Genomic DNA, 22,661 nt, shown 5'->3' on the forward strand with positions numbered 1-22,661 from the left:
GGCATATAATTAAAAATAACTAAGATCACTGCATCACACATAGGTCATAGGACTTGCATATCATTTAGGTTAGTCAATCATCTCAAGCAGCGGGTGTCCATCAGGTCATTTGGTTCCAATTTACTATAAGAAGGAATTTGCGACTCCATTGAGGCGCTGGTATCATACTTCAAAATCCAATCAAATTAATAATCTTGCTTAAATTCAACCAAGTGGTTAGGCCACTCATCTGTGTCTCCCAAACAAGTTGGTTTCCGAATTGTTTTCCTTCATCTCATTCCATAGTGATTACCCCCAAAGCTTGTTGTTGGGAGACAGTTAGAACAAAGTGGTCGAGGATCAGAGTGACAACCCCCGCCTTGAGCGGTTGTCGCAGTGCCTATACAATCTGAGCGACAACACCCATAACTTTATTCATAATTGTGTTGCCTAGGACACACATTGCTATAACCCTACAGTGAACAACTTCCATATTATGATTGCAAATGGAGGGTCCATGGAATGTGGGGGTCATTGTGAAAAAGTGAAATTTCAAATTGCTAATGACAATTTGAAATTCCACATGTTTGCCATTGAAATGAGTTGTTGTGACATTGTTTTGGGTTTGAATGGTTACACACACCATGGACTTCAAGGAGTTATACATGAGATTCTAGTAGGTAGGGCATCGCTACACTTTCCAAGGAATCACAGCTAGTTCTCATGCAATTATCATCTCACATTGTATGGAAAAACTCAAATAGGGACATTCTTGCATTATAGCCCAATTGAATTCAATTCAAGCCTTTGAAATCCCTTTCCAACCCATTCATTCTGACTTGCAATTAGACTTATCCAAACACCTAGTAGCTTTTGAAACCCCCAATGTCCCCCACCCTCCTATGGTGCGCATGATCATTCTATTCCCTCTCAGACTTTGTAACCTTCCCCTTAGTGTCCACATTTATTGTCACCCATTTGCTCATAAAACTGGAATTGAAAAGATTGTTCATGAAATGTTAGCACTGAGTGTCATTTGCCCTAGTACCAATCATTATTCCTCCATGTTTTCATGGTATTCATGCTGAGAAATCAGGATGCTTGCAGATTAGGATAGATTTCTCTTACTTCATAATTACTTGTGAATTTTTTTTGGCTTCTTATTTAAATTATATTATTCTTCATTAAGCAATTATCAAAAAGTACAAAACATGAAGATCACAAAGAGACAAAGAACACAAAGATGTAGGCTCCAAGCCAGGGAAAAAAACCCACAAGGGGGAAAAAACCAACAAAATCCTCTTCTTATAGAATTAGATCAAAGTGAGATATCCAAGACCCAATATCAAGACCAAGACTGCCACAAAGATCCAAGTCAACCCTTCTTTATTACATCTCCAACAAATCATAGAGAACAAAAGTCAATGGTAGTCAAATCTCATAAATCTGGTCATCTCCTTAAATTTCGGCATGTAATAGCATAGAGCAATGTTGCTTGGGAGCGGGAGCGGGAGCGAAAATGGGAGTGGGAGCGACCATTTTCAGAAGCTCCTGGTCTGGGAGCGAATCCGGGAGCGATTTTTTAAAAATATATATATTTTTTATATTTTTTAATTTTTGATACATATATGTCAACAAAAACATGTAGAATGATGAATTAGACATAAAAAACATAAAAAAACATAAAAAAACATAGATTGATCATTGAACCATATCATGTCAATCATCTAGAAATTATAATCGTCATCAACCATGTCCACAAGTTAGTAAAATACATATTACAACTGCAACATATTGAGTCTCGTGAATCATGATTCATCAAATTCAATCTTAAAGTTTCAACTTCAAGCTTTCAAAATTGAAAATTCAATAACATTTATCATCATTGATCACCAAAGTTGTACTTGTAAGCTAAGTAACTAAGTTTAACCATTACAAGAAGTAATATCTTAGATATTTCTAAGTCCTAACTTCTAACTGTTAACATGATATGAAATGTTATAAATTTATAAAATGAAACATGAATAATGAAATGAAATGAAACAACTTTAGTCTTTCACGAAGCATCATATTCATAATTCACAATCATTACCAATGAGTTATAATTGCCAAGGCCCAACTTCAAACTTCAAATTTTCATTGTCACAGTGATATATTGTTTACAAAAAATATCATTATGATATGAAAGAGTCAAGAGTCAAGACTCAAGGACTCAAAACTCAACAGTTATGAAAATTAAAGTCTAATAGAAACTAAAAAAGACAAGTAAACTGTAAATCTACATGTGGCCCTTGCCACGAGAGTCTCCAGGAGAAGCAGGTCGTGGTGGTCTTCTAGGAGTCTCCCGCACAGACCGACGACCAGAACTAGAACCTCCACGTGAGGGTGTAGATGGAGGTGGCCACAGTAAAGGAACAAGACTCAGACCTCGAGCACTGCTATTGGATGGTGGAGGTGGAGGTGGCATGGTTGCTGCAACTGCTTCATCTTCATCCCTTACAAGTTCCTCTTCCAGTTCTTCAAGATGTACAATGCCATCCTCCAAATTGTCATCCTCTGGGTGATTGTCCCAAATTTTATATGTGGGATCCTCATAAGCCCGATCACAGTGATGACTCAACAACCTCAAGTTGTAGTGCACATAAACCAAGCTTTCTGCTCGGTTTTCATTGAGTCTGTTTCTTTTCACATTATGTATGTAGCTATAGGTGCTCCAACACCTCTCTGCAGAAGAAGTATTTACAACTTGTGAAAGAACTTTTTTGCCAATTTTGGCAAAAGTCCCTAGCCGCCATATGTTTCCCACCATGTGAGAGTATCAAATCTATCTCTGTCGTCCATTGCATGGAAGTTACCATACAAACCAGTGCCACTGAAGTATTTGCCTATTTCAAGGCGCACTACTGCACATTCCTCCCTGTCAGGTATCAATTTTTCTAATGCTTCCAAATATCCTCTAGTTACCTCTGCATCTAAATGGGGTTTGGTCCTAATCCCACCCCCTGGTGCAGGTTGGCCCAACCAAGATGTAGAGTAGTATTTTGGCGTAAGGATATACGCCAAGCAATGTAGTGGAAGATTAAGTCTATTCCACCGTTCACACACACAATCATGAATCAGTTTGTACAAGTTGAGATCTCTGCTATGAACAATATCTTTTATTTGCCCCAACATGGTATCCATCTGCTCATACACCTCGCCAATCACTGGTTTGTCTGTATCTGCAAACCGAATCATGTGATAAATGGGCTTGGTGAAATCCAATACTTACCTCACACTTGTCCAAAACTGACCATCAAGAGCGGCCTCCTCCACCAGTTCAAAACCTTGCCTGTCAGCTGCATTTGTAGCCCTTTCCTTTAATACCTGCCAATGTGGACTTGATACCATGCTAGCCAATGACTCTCTTACCTTCAAAAGGCGCCTGAAGGTGAGGTAATAGCTACCAAATCTGGTCTTCGCAATCTTCAACAACTCCAATCTCGAGTGACTGCGGAAAAGGCCATGGGTATTGCTATGATTTCTAATAAATTTTATCATTTGTTTGCCTTTCTTGTACAAATCACCAATCCATTGGTATTGTGCATTTTTGTTCTTGACAACATCATGCATCAGAAGGTTCAATGTGTGAACCAAACATCCAGACCAAAATATGTTGGGGTATTTATCCTCAATAATTGCTTCTGCTGCCTTACAATTAGGAGCATTATCAGTGATGACTTGGATGACATTGTATGGCCCAATACAGTCAATTGTTTCAAGTAATGCTTCTGCAATGTTGATGGTGGTCCTGAACTTGTCTGAGTAATCATGTGCAGTTAGAAAGATGGGACCACTAACAGACACAACAAGAACACTTATCAATGGCTTGCCTTTTACATTTGTCCATCCATCAGATACAATGGACACCCCATGGTCAGTCCAAGAACTTGTCATTCTATTCAAAGAATGTGATATTTTTGCTTTTTCATGATCAAGGGCCAACGGTTCTTGCCTTCTCATACCCAGGGCTCTTGTATCCTTTAGGGGCATCATTTATGGCAGAAACCATTTCGTGCCAATAAGGTGAGCGAAGAACATTGACTGGTATCCCACATGCATAGAGAAACCTATAAACCTTTGAATCCACATCATTCCTACACCCCTCATCAAGGAAATCTGATATGGTTCTACGCCTTAAAGCTGATGACCCTGTGCCTCCATATCCACTGCCTTGGGAAGATGCTGAAGGAGTTCTTTGTGATTGTGAGCTTGGTTCAAAGAAACCCCTTGATTTTTTTGATTTGTATTGGGCTTCCTCCTCTTCCCTTATGTATTTGGCTCTATCCGCTGCTGACACCGCTGGACAAGTTTTGATTCCTATTTGTTTGTCTCCATCCCATGGCCTTTTCCCGCAGAGGTGTCTTCTAGCACGAGTGTATGAACCTGTGTAATCATTGTTGCAATGGGGGCAATGAAATTTAGTGGTTCCACCCCCTCCTTGTTTCAGCCCTGCTAACATATTTCCCCAATGGGGTTTGGTCTTGTTTAGTTTTTTGAGGGTCATGTTCACCCTCCTCCACCTCCTCCTCACCAGGGTTTTCATCAATTCGACTTTCTCCAGCTTCTTCATCCCCCTCTTCAGTTTGGCCCCTCCGTTTCCTACTCTCCAGCACCATAATAACCATAAAAGGGACCGAGAAGAGGAAAATGCCAAGAAATATAGCCAGGTCCATGGTGTTTGATATTTTTAGGTTTTTAAATCTGCAAATTAATTTAATTTATTTATATTAATAAATTTAATTTAGATTCATGTTTTTTAACATAAATAAAGTTAATAAACTAAATAAATTAAATTAAACTAAATAAATTAAATTAAACTAACAAAATTACTACCTAACTAAATTAAACTAACTAAATTACTAAGTTACTTACCTCTTTGCAGGCTTGCTCCTTGCTCCTCGGCACTTGCTCCTCGCTCCTTTGCTCTTGCTCTCCAGCTCTTCTCAACTCATTCCAGTGATAATGAAATGTTTTTTGGCCCATTGGGTTTTTAAAACAATTTTATTTTATTTATTTTATTATTATTATTTTTTTTTAATTGATAATTTTTTGGCGTCTGCGGATTATTTTTGTTTGTTTGTTTGTTTCTTCGCCGGAACGCTCCCGCCGCAGCCCGATTCACTCCCGGAGCGATTTTTTAAAGGTAGGGAGCGATCGCTTTGGGTTTTTAATTTCGCTCCGGGAGCGACGCTCCCAACAACGCTCCCAAAATTGGCAGGGAGCGAAATTTTTTTAGTCGGGAGCACAGTTCGGGAGCGGGTTCGAGGGGGGGGGGGGGGGCACTCCCCCGCAACTCTGGCATAGAGACTGTCTTAGAAAATTCGCACATATGAACAAAAACTAGGGCACAAAAAAACTTGTCTTCTCTCTCCTTTTATTGTCCTCTCTCTCTCCTTTGATTTCGGCTAGTTATCTTCTTCTTCTTGGGACATAATTCGATATGATTGGGTGAGTGATCAAATGAGGTCGAGCTGCCTTCTATTTATACATGTCCAGGAGGTCGAATAGGTGCGTCTTCTAGGCCGACTTGTACAAGAGGGTCAACTTGGTCTGTGGAGGACATTTTTGACTCTAGAAAAAATATTTTTCTTTTACTTACAAGAAGTCCGAATGGGACTTTGACTCAAATAAATTTCTTTGACTCACAATAAATTTTCTTTTGAATCAATAAACCCTAGAAGCATGAAGAACATGCTTTGACTAGAAATAAAATAACAAAATAATAAATGAATATAATAAGTACATCAATGATGCATTTGAATTTCATTATGAAGACCGACACTAGTCATTCATGATCTCTTGGACAAACTCAAAGGTGCTCAATTTTCTACCAAACTTGATACATGCCCTTAGTCAGTTCAGAGTGGGATCCTATCAACATTGGGTTGAGATAGATCACCACATTCCACGCCCTAATAGGAATTGTAATTGATGCCACTTATAAAGACAAGGTTGGATGAGCACCTCATTTTCAGATGTCCCATCTATTGCAAGACCAAAGGGAAGTTTGATTGCCTTTACTAGGGATCAAGAGGTTCCCTCTCTGCCTTCTTCACTATGTGGATAAGAGATGCCCAATTCTTTCCACAAGGGAGCTATTAGGGTATAAAGTGAGGACCTTGCCTAGTGCTCCTTGATTAGATTTTAATTCCCTTCACGATGATTGCTTCTTTCCTTTTGTCACATGCACTGGTCACAACAAATGACTTGTCGAGGCACAAGTCTCTTTAGTGAGTAGATTAGTGAAACTTCTTATTGACAACTTGCCTTAATGAGTTGATTGACCTTTGTGAGACTTCGGAGGAGCTCCACTTATAGATCCTATTATTAATCCCACTAGGAAATTAGAGAAACAAACCAGAGGTTTCAGAATTAGATTAGCTGCATAAAGCAATGTTCCCTATGTCAGCCTGACTAGCCAGTCTTCCATTTAGAGATTCTTCCCCTTGACCTTGGATGTTAGAACTTTGAAGTGATGGGCCTCATCCAGCCAGCTCCCCCAAGATTTCACAACCATGACCCTTTAGCATTGAATATTTTTTGGATGGAATCATGGAGTAGTGCATTGGTCCCTTTATGGTAATTGATGATCCAGATTGAGAGCCATCCTCTTTCTCTCTCTTTTGATTTTGCTTCTAGCCCCAGCACTTCTTGACATCTGCATTGGCATTGGGTTTGGTTTTGTATGTGCACTACTTGTGTTTGCATTGGCTGGTTAGTTAGTTCCTTCTCTGCTTTTAGTAGAGTAGTGAAAGGAGTTGCTTTCACACTCCCATTGTGTATTCTCATTAGATGTACTTCTGAGTCCATTGATGAATTTTGTGGTCACTCATTGGACATTAATAAAAGTATCTTATGTTATCTAAGTCCCTTCCAAAAGAATGTACTTCTTATATTGTATAAGGTCTTAAGGAAGGGAACATGACCAGCAACTGGTGAGGTATGGAATTCTATTACAATCCTCTCCCAAATGTAGAGTTAAGGTCTTAAAGAAGGGAACATGACCAGAAAATGGTGAGATATTGAATTCTATTACAATCCTCTCCCCAATGTAGAGTTGGGCATAAGACAAAGGCGATTCTTTTAAAAACCCAGATCCCCTGAGAAGCTATACCTTCTGTCCTCTTTTTGTATCTTTTTGGGATCATGTAGCATAACAATAGCCCTTTCATCTTTGGCATATTCAGCCAATATCTCCTTTCCACCCTCGCTCCACTGAATATATTGATTTTAGTTCTAGTAGGTGTGCTAAGGAGTCTGCAATGACATTGATTACTCACTTCTACTGAATTTCAAAGTCAAAACTTTGTAATTTGCCCACTCACTTGGCTTCCTGCTTGGCCATGTTTTTCTGTGACGAAATTGTTCAAACTTTGGTGGTTTGTTTGAATAATGAAATACTGCCCCAACCATAGTTGCGGGGGAGCGCCCCCCCCCCCCCTCGCACCCGCTCCTAAAAAAAATTTCGCTCCCTGCCTTTTCGGGAGCGTTTTGCCTTTTTTGCATTTTTTTTTGTAGTAATGTTCGAAATGCAATTTGTTTTGAAAGAAATAAATAGTTTTTGAGTGGGGCAGCTTAATGATCAAGTCTAGGCCCTAGTATTGATATGCTATTCATGGTAATGTTAAATTCTTAAAGTAAAAGTGACATTTTCTTTAATTTTCATTTTCATCCTTTTACTTAAATTTTTAACATTACCATGAAATGACTCAGGATGTTTGAGAGTGGTTTCGTCCTCATTGGATTTCATATGGAGAAAGTAGAATTTTAGATTTCATTCAAAATCTAGCAGACTTATCAGTTTTTTAGGATTTCAGGATTGGGGGATTGCAATGTTTCCATTGAATTTTGTCATGTATTAGGGTATGGAACTCATATTTAATCAAGAGTACCAATCCCTCTATGTACCTTGATGTTAGTGACATTGGTTGTCGAACTCCTCTATCATGACCCTTCTAAAAATGTACGCATCACTCAAACAAAATCTTGACTTGACATGCTATGCTTTTTCTATCTTATGTTAATGCTTAGAGGGTGATATTAATGACAAAGATCCCCATACAGATACAAAGGTAATGACAAAGATACCTCTGGATATCAATGCTTGGAGGGTGATATTAATGACAAAGATCCTGATTTTGCAACAAGACTAAAAAATTAGACATTTCTCGTGGTGGCAAGAGGCCCAAGCATAAGAAATAGATAATAGATTTACTTCTCTTTTCTAGTTTCTAGTAGCTTTTATAACTATTGACTCTTTCAGATTTATTATGATATTTTTTTAAACAATGTATGACAATTTAAGTTTGAAGTTGGCAATTATAACTCATTAGTAATGAATTATGAATATGATGCTTCATGAAAGTTGAAAGTTGTTTCATTTCATTTCATTTTATAACATTTCATTTCATGTTAGATATTATTTGTTGTAATGGTTACACTTAGCTTACAAGTACAACTTTGGTGATCAATGATGATAAATGTTATATATTGAATTTTGAAAGCTTGAAACTTTAAGATTGACGAATCATGAGACTCAATATGTTGTATGTTACTATGTTACTAACTTGCGGACGTGGTTGATGAAGATTATAACTTCTAGATGATTATAATTTATTGTTATATGGTTCAATCTTATGCTTTTTTATGTTTTTTATATCTAATTCATCATTCTACATGTTTTTGTTGACATATATGTATCAAAAATTAAAAAATATATAAAATATATATATTTTTAAAAAATCGCTCCGGGATTCGTTCCCAAACCGGGAGCTTTTGAAAATGGTCGCTCCCGCTCCCGTTTTCGCTCCCGCTCCCCGCTCCCGCTCCCGCTCCCAAGTAACATGGGCCCCAACAAATATTGTGAGTTTGTAACTGAGCCAAAACTTCATTAGCAGGTAGTGGGATAATAACTCACATGGATTGGGCTTTGCTACTTTGCTGGATGAGGTGGAAGTATATTGGATAGACAGTACAATTATAACCCTGGGAGGCAAGCAAGTTGTTTTCTTCTGGTTTGGCTGACATTAGTGTGAATTCACAAGCACTCTGGTGGCTGTCGGCACTGAAGATTTGATTAAAAATAACTAGTTGATTACTTATGTATTAGAGAAGAACCATGAGGAATTATGATGCAAAATGGGCAACTGTAATTTAGTTAGAAGACACCCTAACTGACTTATGAGTAAGTAAAATGCAATAAATAGGAAAGAGATGATGGTATTCAGTAGTGAGAGCTGAAGTTTTGGAAATGGTAATGCTTGATCATGAGATTCCATTCTACTGTTTGTTTTTATAATTAATGGCAGAAGGGTTTATGCCCAAATGTGCATATCAGTATGTGGCTAATGCTTATTTACGTAGTGTAAATATTGCTCTCTTCTGATGAATGATTTCCAAACTTCCAATTGGACATTCCCTTCCATCCATTCCTACAACAAGATATTCTCTGTATTCATCTAGCTTTCTGTTGTTTTTCGCTTTCTTTAAATTACCTTATGCAAATGAAAATAGCTGCCTTTGATGTTTGTTTGGGCAGATTTTAGGAAATATTTTAAATATACATCTTTTGATCCCACTTTCTTGATCTTTATTTGATTTGAATAATGATATTCTGCTTTGATGCATGGACAGAACAGGGCTTTATCAATATGATCCTGATGGTTCAGAAGCAAAAGCTTTGGAGGAGCTTATTGGGATACCGGTTATAAGACATGGTATGGATATTGCCTTTTTTTATCTTAAAGGATTTTAATATTTTATATTATGAATGGAGTTCAATGGGTAAATGTTGTTTTTTCATTTTGTTTTGTAGCGTGTAAGATTTTTGCTTGATTGAATGAACTTATTTCGGAAATTTCAACTGATCCCTATCTTTTCTCCAGGGAAAGAAGGGACACATCTACAATTTCAGATCACTCTGTTTTATTAGTACTTTATTCCTGTCAATTTACAATAAGAATTGACCATCTTAGTTCTGGTTGTAGTGGTGCTTATGATTATAGGATGTGTGAGACATAGAGGGTAAAGGTAAGGGTGTCATGATTCTAATTGCTAATTTTAATACATTTATAAATGTCCTGATTGCTGTAGTTTATATTTGGATAGGTCTTGTAATCTGGGTTAAGTTTACAATTATTTGATTTTGTTTGCATGTCAATGCCATCTTGTGATCAAAGATTGTCAGTGGGATGATAAGAAGTACAATGATCAAAGTGTGCATTGTGAGAGTCAAATGCACATCTCCAACAGAGTAGTATTGTTGAAGTGTATATGAGGTAGACAACATGACATTGTCAAGGGAATCAATCACAGGTATACAAGATTGTAGTAAAGATATTTGATTAATTCATATGTGGTGAGATACAACATGCACAAATCTCTTATTTGTACACATTATTATGAGCTGTGACTGTTCATAAGGAGCAGAGAATTATAATTGTTTATTAACCTGCTATTAATTATGTGGATTATATATTTATTACTTAACCTATGATTTATAGTTATGTAGTTAGCCTATATTAGATATTGAAGACCATAGGAGGTACATTATAAGTCAGTGTTGATAACATCGGCACTGGAAAAAAATTGATGAGGTTCTAGAAAACATTTTTCCGGGAGCATTCGTGAAAAAATTGAGAAAAATCAACAAACCACAACAAACATTAAAAAATACAAAATATATTCATTTTTTTTCAAAATTTTAAATATGTAAAGCAACAAAAACATCAGATAAACACGCCAGCACGTAAATATGAAGAAATCCTGATATATATGATGTAGTGGTTGCCAAATAAAAATTGATACATCAAAGTAGAAATTGAATTTTGAACCTTGATAGTTGTCGAATCAAGGACTCAAAAGTTTGAAGATTATTCTTGGGGACAACTCTAAATATTCGGTGATGGGCTTTGGTACTGTCAAATTTGATTTTGACTATGGAAAATCTATTATTCTTCATGAAGTAATGTATGTTCCAGAATTAAAGAAGAACCTGATATCTATTTCTGCCTTGGAAGATAAAGGAATGAGAATAGCCTTCATTAATGGAAAGGTCCTCTCCTAGCCGAAGGGATCCCATATGAAAGATGCCTTTACTTTGGGATCTAGAGTGGGAGGACTATATAGAGTCATTGGAAGACCTCTTCTAGCAAAGATCCATGACACCAATCATCAAAGTGAGATATGGCACCAAAATAAAAGGAAGTCTAGGGGACCATTCCCCTCTAACAGGATCAAGACCGATGATAATTCCGAGCAGGATAATGGAGCAGTGAGAGAATAGGTTTGGAAGGATACTATGGCCAAAGAATCGATTATGAAGAAAGATGTTTGAAATATTGTTCCTAGACCACAAGGTGCAACTTCAAGATGGATGAAGAAGCTTGAAGTAGATGAAAGCTTTGAAAGGTACAAGGAGGAAGTATGTGTCGAACAATCTCAAAGGTTTGATGTACAAGACAGGAAGTCTCTCATTAGTAGTTTGAAGCAAGCACCCCGAGCCTATGCCCGTATTGACAGTTACTTTGTGAAGCTTGATAGTATGATGCCAGAAGAAGCAGTCTCGATCTGGACCTCCACTTCAAACTGGTCCAAGGTATAACTTTGATTTTGATTTCATATATTGACGATATATTCTTGACAGGTAGTGGGCCTTCGATGTTCAATAGTAAGAAGGATTGTGGTTTGAGATATACTTACAAAGATATGAGTCTATATGGATTCATTGGATTTTGTCATATTTCGACTGATGAGCAGATTGCAGCATGTATTGATGTGACCCTTTCGAGCAAGGGTTCGAGCTACCGAGGACACTAAGCCAACTCTTCCCCCTTGTTTGAGCTCTGAGGTCAAGGAATTGAGATGTAGGGCTCCTAGGGTTGAGGGATCTCTGGACAATAGGGTATCACCCCTATCTGTCACCCATAGGGTCAGAGATGTTGCTCCCCTATCTTGGTCTATGCAAAGTATACCCCAGTTGGCATCTGTCTTTCCCATCCATATGGCCAATGGGTGCTAGTTGCTTGAGTTAGGCGCGATCCTTACTACTTATGGTAAGTGGCATCCTGCTCAAGCTAGAGATGCAGGTGTTCTACCACTTGACTCTTTAGGGTCATGTTGGGAAGGTTGGCATAGGTTTCCTGGGTTGTAGCATTGGCTTCCTGCTGGTAGAGGTTTCTCGAGTCGTAGCATTGGCTCTCGGCTGGCGGTGATTCCAGGTGGTCGTTGTGGCTCCCGGATGGATAGAGGGTGGTAGCTGAAGCTCCCCCATGATTCTTCTTCTTTAGATTCGAGAATGTTTCAACAAATAGAGTTGAGCAGAGATGGGATATGATATGATGACGAGGTACTAGTGATGATTACATGATGCCGTTGGAATTTCTCCTTAACAGAGAGGGATTGTTAATTTTTGGCAACTCAGTGGCAAATTTCAACTATTGGACTTGATTCTTCTTTTCGAGAGGTCCAATTTTGACTATTGAAGTGCTCAATTTGGACAAGGGAAAGTGCATTTTTGAATTGAAGTCCATAATGTCACATTTGATCAGGTTGGCCCTAACATTTTGGAATTTCTAAGTCTGACACGTTAGAAACCCTTCATGCACTTTACTGATTTATTCCTACCTACTTGTTCTGTTAATTAACAAGTTATTTACCATGTAAACACTGGAAATAAATACAAATGCATGCTCAACACATTACAGATCATCAACTGAAGGAAATAGAAACAAGTACACAAGTGACACCGTTGTTTTTAGACTAATGTCCTCGGAAAAACCCAATGCGGGAAAACCGGTGCAGCTATTTGAGGGTTTGATTGATTAAGCAGTTTCAGAATACAATTTGGGTGCCAAATCTGGCATACCCAACAGAGAAAACTCTCGGCAGTAGTACCTCTCTACTCGGAAGTAGATAAACTGGCTGAAACCTCGGATAAACACTCCGACAGCTCCATAGCTCCAATCTGCCCCACGAAACCCCAACGTCAGCCTCTCTCTGGCCCAGCGTTAGCCCAACGTCACCCTGGCTTGGCCTGCGTTAGCCTCTGGAGGCACTGTGTCAGTCCTCTGGCCCTCTGCGTCACCCACGTTGGCCCTCTGAGGCACTGTGCAACTCCTGGCTGGCTCTGCGTGAGCCCTGGCTGGCTCTGCGTGAACCCTTGGCTGCTTCTGCGTCCCTCTCTCCGGCTACTGCGCTGATCCTCCTGGTGCTATCTCTGCCTCTCTACTTCTGTATTCACTGCCCCTCAGCTGCAACTCTGATCACTCTCTCAACTTTCTCAGCAAACCCAACCCCAGAAAGTCGAAATCTTGATCTCTTGGTGTGTTCTCCAAGTGACCCTCAAGCCTCCTCTTATACTTTTCTCGTTGACAAATCAACGACTGAGATTAAGTCCCTAATCAACGGCTAAGATTAGATCTGGTTTGGTCCATGACTTTTCGACCATTCTAACACAATTAATATTAATTCACATTAATATTTTATTTTCCCTAAGTTTAGACGACATGTAGTCCTCCCAACTACAACTCAATATCACCCCATTTCCCTCCTGGAGATGCGTGGGCACTCATGGAAGAATCATCTTCGTCGGTTTTTATTGGAGCAACCTTAGGATCATGTTTCTCATCCTTATCCTTTTGCTTCAAAGGACATTGGGATGCAAAGTGGCCCATCTCACCACATCTGAAACATTTCACCTTCGAAATGTCCTCCTTCCGCTTCTGCTTCTGCTGTCCCTTTGATGCTAGAGTTGTGTTCTCCTCCTCCTCCTCAGTTTTTTTGCCACTCCCACTGTTGCCATTGAGGTTGACCTTAACTAGATCCCTCCTTAATTCTTCCTGTTGAAGGGCTGCCCACATCTCCTCCCATGAAGGTAGTCTTTCCCTGCCCAATATACTTTGGACGAAGACTTGCCATTCATCCGAGACTCCATTCAGGGCCGTCCTTACCATCGCGGTAGACTGAGGAGTAGACCCCACTGCAACAAGCTGGTCTCTGGTGTCCTGAAGACGTTGAAGATAGGAGTTAACCCCTTCTCCCTTCTGCATCAATGTCCACTGCAACTTTTGTTCTAAGTACATCTTTCGTTGTTCGGAAGAACCTTCATACAATGAAGACAAAGCTTCCCACATTTCTTGGGCTGTATCTTTGCCCTATAAGTGTGAGACCACATGATTTCGAAGTCCATCGAGTATGAACCTCTTCACCTTCCCCTGCTCGGCCTTGTACTTCTTCTTCTGATCATTGTCAGTGGGAACAACCACAACACTCTTGACATAGGCTTCGAGATCGTACTCCTCTAGAACAACTAAGATTCTGGTCTTCCATATGACATAGTTGGAAGCTCCTTCCAACCTGTCTTGATCTCTGAGCCCATGTGATGCCATCTCACCCAAATTGTCGAATTGACTCCTCTAGTCACTGCTCAGCACTGGTCTGTTGCCCGACAAGTAAAAAGTTCGGACTTTTGGCGAGAAAAGCCCTTTGAGGAGAAAATTCCCCTTCTATGTGTCTTCTCTCTTCCGACGGATTTATGCCCTAACCGAAATTGCGCCCTTCAAGCACTGTGCTGAGGCTCTGCGTCACTCCCTCTGCTTTTGCAAACTCATGAACTGGAAATCGTATCTCTCTGTTGACTCTCTCAGAGAGAGATTTCCTTGGAATCTCTGCTTCCCGGCAAGGATTGTGCAATCCCTCTGGGTGGATTCAAATTGTTGTCAAATGCAGCTATTGGCCTCTCTGCTTAGTGCTAGATCTGCTCTTCCTGTTTCAAAATCAATGCTCCGATACCATGTGAAAATTCCTAATCCTCAAGGAACCCCTACTGCAACAAATCTAAATCTACTTCACCTACTTGATTTTAAATATTCATTCATCAAGTTATTCTCTGAATACTGAAGCAAATTACTTCTGCAACCCACACCACTTAAGTATTTGATTACATGAAACAAAAAACTGAGCAAAGAACAAGATACATAGGGGACAATTATTTTTGGACAAAATAGTCCCTGGAAAAACCCAATGCTGGAAAACTGGTGCAACAACTCTAAGGGTTTATTATTATGTAAGAGAAAATTCTGAGTACAAATTTAGGATGCTCAACTCGCAATCCTTTACAGAGAAAACACTGGACAAAAGACTGGTTAAATGATCTCACCTTGTCACTAGAGAAACAACGACTGATCCTTCAGCTCTGGAGGCTCCGCGTCACCCTTTGCGTGGCCTTTGCGTCAAACTGCGTCACCGTGGGCACCTTCTGCGTCACCCCTCCTGGGTATTGCGCTGCCTCTTTGCTTTGGATCCTCTGCTGGTTGAGAAATTGACTTTCCTGCCTCCAGTCTCACAGCCTGGCTTCTGACAACTGAGCTTTGAATTTCCTTAGTTGAAACTCAACTTCCCCTCACTAACTATGCTGCGCTTGCATTAGCACTGCGTAGGCCAACGTCAGCCCTCCTCTGGAAGTCTTTCTGTCCTCTCTCTGCCCTGTACTCTCCGAAAATTCCTTCTTCGGATTCTCATTGCTCCTCTGCTGCAAGGTCTCCTCAATCGATTTTCCTCCTGAGAACTTCTCACCTCAGAAAATTGATTTTCCTATTCTCTTTGTGTGTCTCTAAATGAACCCCAAGCTTCCTTCTTATACTTTTCTTGTTGAGACTTCAACGACTGAGATTAAGTTTTTAATCAACGGCTAAAGATCAAAAACTTGACTTGATCCACCTTCTAGATCATTCTCACCCATATTTTGATTAATACCCATTAATACTTTAATTTTCCTAAGTTTAGACTTAGGAACCCCATTAAAAATATTAATTATTTTAATAAAATACTATCCAGGTGGAATTTCACCAAACGGTTTTTGGGTTCTTTAGAACTCATGTGCTTTAGCCTCTCCGCCAATTTTCAAGTCTAGAGCACTTCCGATGGTACCAAAAACTAACAGCTGGTTGTATCCATTTTTTTGTTGCGAGACATATTGGAACCAAATAATGATATCTATGCTTCACTTTGCCCTCTGAATCACTTCAAACTGATTTTTCAAACAAAAGTTAAATAAATTTAAAAAAATGCACACCTTTTTTCTTACTTTTTGGAGCTTAATTTTCAAATTGTTGTATCTCTGTAATTTTGGCCTCCCAAGGTCTGAAACTTCGTCTTGAGGTAGCTTTCTGTGTCTTCTTTCCAACCCCACAAGTTAGACCAAAATTGGATTCTTCAGGAGAAAGTTATACCAGATCTCCCACAATGACTTGATTATGGACTGGTTCCAGTATAACGAACTTGTACAGATTGCCAAGTGTCACTTTTTTCGACCTACAATCCCCAAGAAACTACAATCCATGCACTTTCAGTTACTTTTTACGAAATTCAAATCTGATGCTCAAAGAGGAAGTTATGACGATCTTCCCTAGGTCCAGTGTTGCGGGGGAGCGCCCCCCCCCCCTCGCTCCCGCTCCCGATCCGCGCTCCGGGCGGGAGCGGGTCGGGAGCGCGCTCCCTAAAACAAATTTCGCTCCCTGCCTTTTCGGGAGCGTTTTGCCTTTTTTGCATTTTTTTTTTTTGTAGTAATGTTCGAAATGCAATTTTTTTTGAAAGAAACAAATAGTTTTTGAGTGGGGCAACTTAATGATCAAGTCTAGGCCCTAGTATTGATATGCTATTCATGGTAATGTTAAATTCTTGAAGTAAAAGTGACATTTTCTTTAATTTTCATTTTCATCCTTTTACATAAATTTTTAACATTACCATGAAATGACTCAGGATGTTTGAGAGTGGTTTCGTCCTCATTGGATTTCATATGGAGAAAGTAGAATTTTAGATTTCATTCAAAATCCAGCAGACTTATCAGTTTTTCAGGATTTCAGGATTGGGGGATTGCAATGTTTCCATTGAATTTTGTCATGTATTAGGGTATGGAACTCATATTTAATCAAGAGTACCAATCCCTCTATGTACCTTGATGTTAGTGACATTGGTTGTCGAACTCCTCTATCATGACCCTTCTAAAAATGTACGCATCACTCAAACAAAATCTTGACTTGACATGCTATGCTTTTTCTATCTTATGTTAATGCTTAGAGGGTAATATTAATGACAAAGATCCCTATACAGATACAAAGGTAATGACAAAGATACCTCTGGATATTAATGCTTGGAGGGTGATATTAATGACAAAGATCCTGATTTTGCAACAAGACTAAAAAATTAGACATTTCTCGTGGTGGCAAGAGGCCCAAGCATAAGAAATAGATAATAGATTTACTTCTCTTTTCTAGTTTCTAGTAGCTTTTATAACTATTGACTCTTTCATATTTATTATGATATTTTTTTAAACAATATATGACAATTTAAGTTTGAAGTTGGCAATTATAACTCATTAGTAATGAATTATGAATATGATGCTTCATGAAAGTTGAAAGTTGTTTCATTTCATTTCATTTTATAACATTTCATTTCATGTTAGATATTATTTGTTGTAATGGTTACACTTAGCTTACAAGTACAACTTTGGTGATCAATGATGATAAATGTTATATATTGAATTTTGAAAGCTTGAAACTTTAAGATTGATGAATCATGAGACTCAGTATGTTGTATGTTATTATGTTACTAACTTGCGGACGTGGTTGATGAAGATTATAACTTCTAGATGATTGTTGTTATATGGTTCAATCTATGCTTTTTTATGTTTTTTATATCTAATTCATCATTCTACATGTTTTTGTTGACATATATGTATCAAAAATTAAAAAATATAAAAATATATATATTTTTAAAAAATCGCTTCGGGATTCGCTCCCAAACCGGGAGCTTCTGAAAATGGTCGCTCCCGCTCCCATTTTCGCTCCCGCTCCCCGCTCCCGCTCCCGCTCCCAAGTAACATTGCCTAGGTCATCCGTTTGAGACTGAATTATGGAACATGCAGAAACCATAAATTCCTTGGACCATATCTCCAAAAATATAACGAACCAAAATCTGAAATTTTTACACAAAGTTCATCAAGGTTTCTAATTCACATGGTAAAATTTTCAACTTCTGAAGCTTCGCAGAAAAAAGCTATAGCAAACATTTCAAGATGACCTGTTTGAAGCAGCAAAACCTAGGATCCTAAACTTTGATACCAATTGTTATGTGACTAGATAAAAAAAAACGGAACATATAGTTCAATGACTTGAAAATAAGCTTCTTCGAGGGGGCAACCTCCTTTTACATCTCATAAATGAACAATTCTTGGATTATTCAAATGACAAGACCTCCTTGGTATATATAGGAGTCTAAGGGGTCAAAATATAATTAGGGCCTACATAACAATAATAATGTAAGAGCACAACAATAACAATAGTGGGCTTTTATGGGGCACAACAATAAAAATAGTGGACTTCTATGGGGGCACAACAATAACAATGTGGGGGCTACACTATTATAGGGAGCTAACATTTTTCCACAGTTTTCTTCATAGCATTTGGTTCAAGAAAATTGTGTCCTTTTTTCTTCCACTCATTTTGTTTGTTCATTTGAATATTAAGCTTCCATTCCCATTGAGCCTTTTCTATGCCTTGATCAATAGGCTAGACCACCTGCCATTCTAGTGTTAGTCTTCGGAGGTTAACAAGCGTCTGTCTGTAACTATACAAAAATGCATGTTTTAGATCCTTTGTTTTGATGGCTGGGAGATCACTTGTTCCATTCAAACAAGAACATTTGGTTTCATATCAATGCTTTCTTCTGACAATGTTCCATTTCACTACTGATTGTAATGGACTATGTTGTCCCGAACTTTTCATTTGATCACAGGGTCAAAGAAGCCATCGGGAACGGCAAAAGACATTGAAAAATACTTCGGTTATGATCCGTCATTACTTGTGATGGTATGTTGAGTAATTCACGAGTGAGAGTTTAAAGTTCACAAGGAATTTAGTAGCACTTACGATACTCTTCTCCATTTTAAATGTCTTAAAACTTTCATTCTTACTTTTGCTGTAGATTTGTAATGCATTTAATTCAGAAAATATTGTTGTCCATGCCAGGTTGGTGATCGCCATTTTACAGATATTGTTTATGGCAATAGGAATGGTTTTCTAACTATACTGACAGAGCCTTTAACTCTAGCTGGGGAGCCTTTCATTGTGAGACAGGTATTTTGTAGTATGCACTCCCTCTTTCATTATCATGGATATTTATGGCTTTTATTTTCCTCCAAAAGTTGAAGAGTTTGGGTCAATCTTTGACATATGACAATTACGTGATCCTTCTAGGATAGATACGTGTTTTTCTTAGAGCAGCATGAAATGTCTTCTAGCTCATCATGATCCAAATGAAACAGTGTTTTTTCCGGAGTGCCATTTTTAAATGCACCGAGATAACACAGGTGCTTTTACAACCCAGGTTGGGGAGATGTTGTATGTAACATATGTGCCTAAAATAAAATGATAAAAAATTGAGATACGACATCTAATGTCAAAGAAAAAAAATCATCCACCTAAATAAATAAATAAACTATCATAGATCCATCACAAACCTGGATTTTTTATGTTAATTTAAACTCTGATCAGCCCTAATTTAATTTCACTCAGTAATTTAACAATACCCAGAAAAATGTTTTACCAAAAAAAATTCAGAACTGCTGAAACTAAATACACTGATAACTAACAGGTAAATATGCAGCAGAAATAAGTAAGAAATCAATGACAGATACAGCAGAAAAATTCACCCAGAAAACCCTTTTGAAAATTTTATTAACTCAGAAAATATGGGTCAGACCCACAGATAAGGACACAGGAAATTATAGCTGATAAGAAGACATGTAACTTGGCCTCTTCCTGAGAAATTTGGCCTCAGCAAAAACTCGGCCTGCCTGATCAAGATCTCAGCTTGTATGACCCTCCTTGACGTCACACATGTGAGCCGTGGCTGCCCTGTCGCACATGTGGACTGTTTGCACCCTTCCTCACTCGCACGTGTAGGTTGTGGCTTGATTCCTTGCTGCTGCTTGGCCTCGTTCCTTGCACATTACTATTCTGGTGGGGGCAATCACAGACACTGTGCACTGCCCTTATCTCGGGATTGTTACTCATACGTATCTGAATGGCACATTTGGACAAAACCGTCTAAGCATTTATTTTCATGGTTATAATAAATGTATGTCTGTAACTTCCTCCACATCTTGGATATAGTAACTTACAAAATTTCAGTTTTACTAATGAATTCACCCCCTGAGAATTGTATTCCACTTTAAATTTTGAAAGGTTAGTGATATCTTTCAATAAATTTCTCACGAGGCCTCTTTACTCAAAAACACCCTGTTTAGATGCCTATAAATAGAAAGAGATATAAACATATTGCATGTATTTTCAATCTGATGAAACCAAATTGATTGCACTTGTTTACTCTTTCCTCAAGTTTTGCAAGCAAGCTAATTCAGAGATTCTTTTCCACTTTGGTAATTATTGTATTCCCAAGATACAATTAAGAGAACGACATCCATGGGTTTCACTGTTATATGCAAATACATTCAGTTTTGAATTTTAACTAGATGCCTTTGATACACGGTTTTATTAGTTGTCAGAAATACTCGGTACTTGTTTTCAGCAGCATGCTATCTATTAAACTACATTTTAGAACGACAAATATTTCCTTTTGATGTGATGTTTTCATTTAAGATAAAAGGATGCCATATCTTGATGGTTCCTGTCAAGTAATATCTGATATACTAGAGAGTTTTATGTTAACTAGTAGCAGTTTAGGAGTAACATTTCAAGTTCTTGACTTTTTTTTTTGCACAGGTCAGGAAGTTGGAGGGTTTTTTAGTACAGTGTTGGTGTCGGAAAGGGCTTAAACCTGCAAGTCATCATTTGCTTTTGAGCAAACATGAGTACATTAAAAGTCCAGACTGATAAGGCACTCTTCTGAGTGTTCCGTATTTTGTACATTCGTGAGGATTGCAAGGCCAGCTTGCAGTCTTCTAACCATCTTCAGATGGGGTATAAGGCTTGAGATTGGTTGATCTAAACCATGTTCAAGTGATCTCTATACTTCATAGGTTGAGAATGGTTGATTGTATTTTGAGTCATCAATCAGATTTATTGTCCATCCTATTTCTGCTTTCTCCTTTCGGGAAACATTTCATATGTTGAATATTTTGAGCTCCATGGCCTATTTGATTTAGCAAACAACTCTCCTCTTGATTTCCTCAATATAAAGCATTTTCTACATGGTTTTGGAGGCACTTGAGCAATTACTTGATCGTATTTATTGTCTAACAATCATTCTTACATGGTGCTGTTCCTTGAAGGAAGTTGCTTTTTCTCCTAATTATGTTAATTGTCTTAGTTATCTAAAGATTATAGATGCCCGATTTCTTTTGTATGCTTGTAGGTTGCAGAGAATTTGAATATGAAAACTATTTCCCATCTCTTACTTGGCAAGTTCATGCTTGAAAGATACTAAGCATCTAATTGCCTTAGATACTTTGATCGAGTTGGGGTATACGAATGAACATTATGAAAACAATTTAGACTTGTCTATGCAAATGCCATAATGCGTTCTTATTTGATGGTAAAGATAGCCTTTAGCATGCAAAGCTGTCTATGAAAATCCCATAATGCATTCTTATTTGATGGTTAAGGTAGAGTTTATCATGTATGATGCTAATACATATAAAAATTACTTTACAATAATGTTGTGTAATCGCCAATTGATTTCTGTTCACCGTGGGAACTCTTAGGAATTCTTTTTTAGCATACAAACCTTCATGCAATTTCAAAAACAAATTAAGGTTCCATGGTGTTATTTTAAAATTCATTAGTATTTCGAAGTTTGTATATGCACAAGTTTTACTCAATTTCTAACAATACTGAAAAATTGAAAAAAACACATTCTTATAGCAAATATTATATAATGTCATATCTCAAAATTTGATATATTTTATGTTTGATACTTTATTTTTGAAGGAAAACATGGTAGGATTTCCCCCATCTTCTCTGGAATATTTGGATGGAGGATGGTGTCAACTGGGTCACTGTTAACTCTGTGACTATTATATAATGTCATATCTCAAAATTTGATATATTTTATGTTTGATACTTTATTTTTGAAGGAAAACATGGTAGGATTTCCCCCATCTTCTCTGGAATATTTGGATGGAGGATGGTGTCAACTGGGTCACTGTTAACTCTGTGACTTGGATTGAGAATTGTTGCTTCCCTTTTGGTGACTTGACTTTGGCGGATGGCCCGATTGATTGAACTAACCTTAGAGCTATTACCTATTTGATACTCATCTCAAACACATTTAATAACTTTTGAGATTATATGTGTTTTGAAATATAAAAGGAACAAAACCTCTATTACTAAAGTACCTACCATATACAACCAATGTTAGGACCCATCTAGACTTTCAATCATAAACTACTGTACACCACCAAAGCCTTGAGAGCAAGATAGACACATGCAAACGACTTAGCAAGAATGAGATAGAAAACACACTTTAGTTCACTTGACCAAGGCTGCGAATACATAAACTACCATGCTCATCTTGCAGCACCCCATGAGGCATTTGAAGTGATCAACATCTTACATAGCTAGGATGCAAGTTGTATCCCATTGCCCTAAAAAATGTGTCACTGTGTGCTAAAATCGTTTTTG

General features: G+C 38.1%; 1 protein-coding gene across 1 annotated transcript in view; it reads left to right on the forward strand.

Annotated features, from left to right (window-relative positions):
* LOC149207739 (phosphatidylglycerophosphate phosphatase 1, chloroplastic/mitochondrial-like) overlaps nt 1-21,230 on the forward strand; it is a 99,082-nt gene extending 77,852 nt beyond the window's left edge. Inside the window, exons 2-5 of the mRNA XM_089395851.1 lie at nt 9,660-9,737; nt 18,814-18,887; nt 19,047-19,154; nt 20,802-21,230. Coding sequence (XP_089251977.1) covers nt 9,660-9,737; nt 18,814-18,887; nt 19,047-19,154; nt 20,802-20,912 — 371 coding nt within the window. The 3' untranslated portion in view covers nt 20,913-21,230. The remainder of the gene's footprint in view (nt 1-9,659; nt 9,738-18,813; nt 18,888-19,046; nt 19,155-20,801) is intronic.
* The last annotated feature ends 1,431 nt before the right edge of the window (nt 21,231-22,661 follow it).

The sequence above is a fragment of the Pinus tabuliformis genome, chromosome 1_2 (assembly GCF_031772625.1).
Source record: "Pinus tabuliformis cultivar Carrire ecotype Pingquan chromosome 1_2, CPIR1, whole genome shotgun sequence".
NCBI lineage: Eukaryota > Viridiplantae > Streptophyta > Pinopsida > Pinales > Pinaceae > Pinus > Pinus tabuliformis.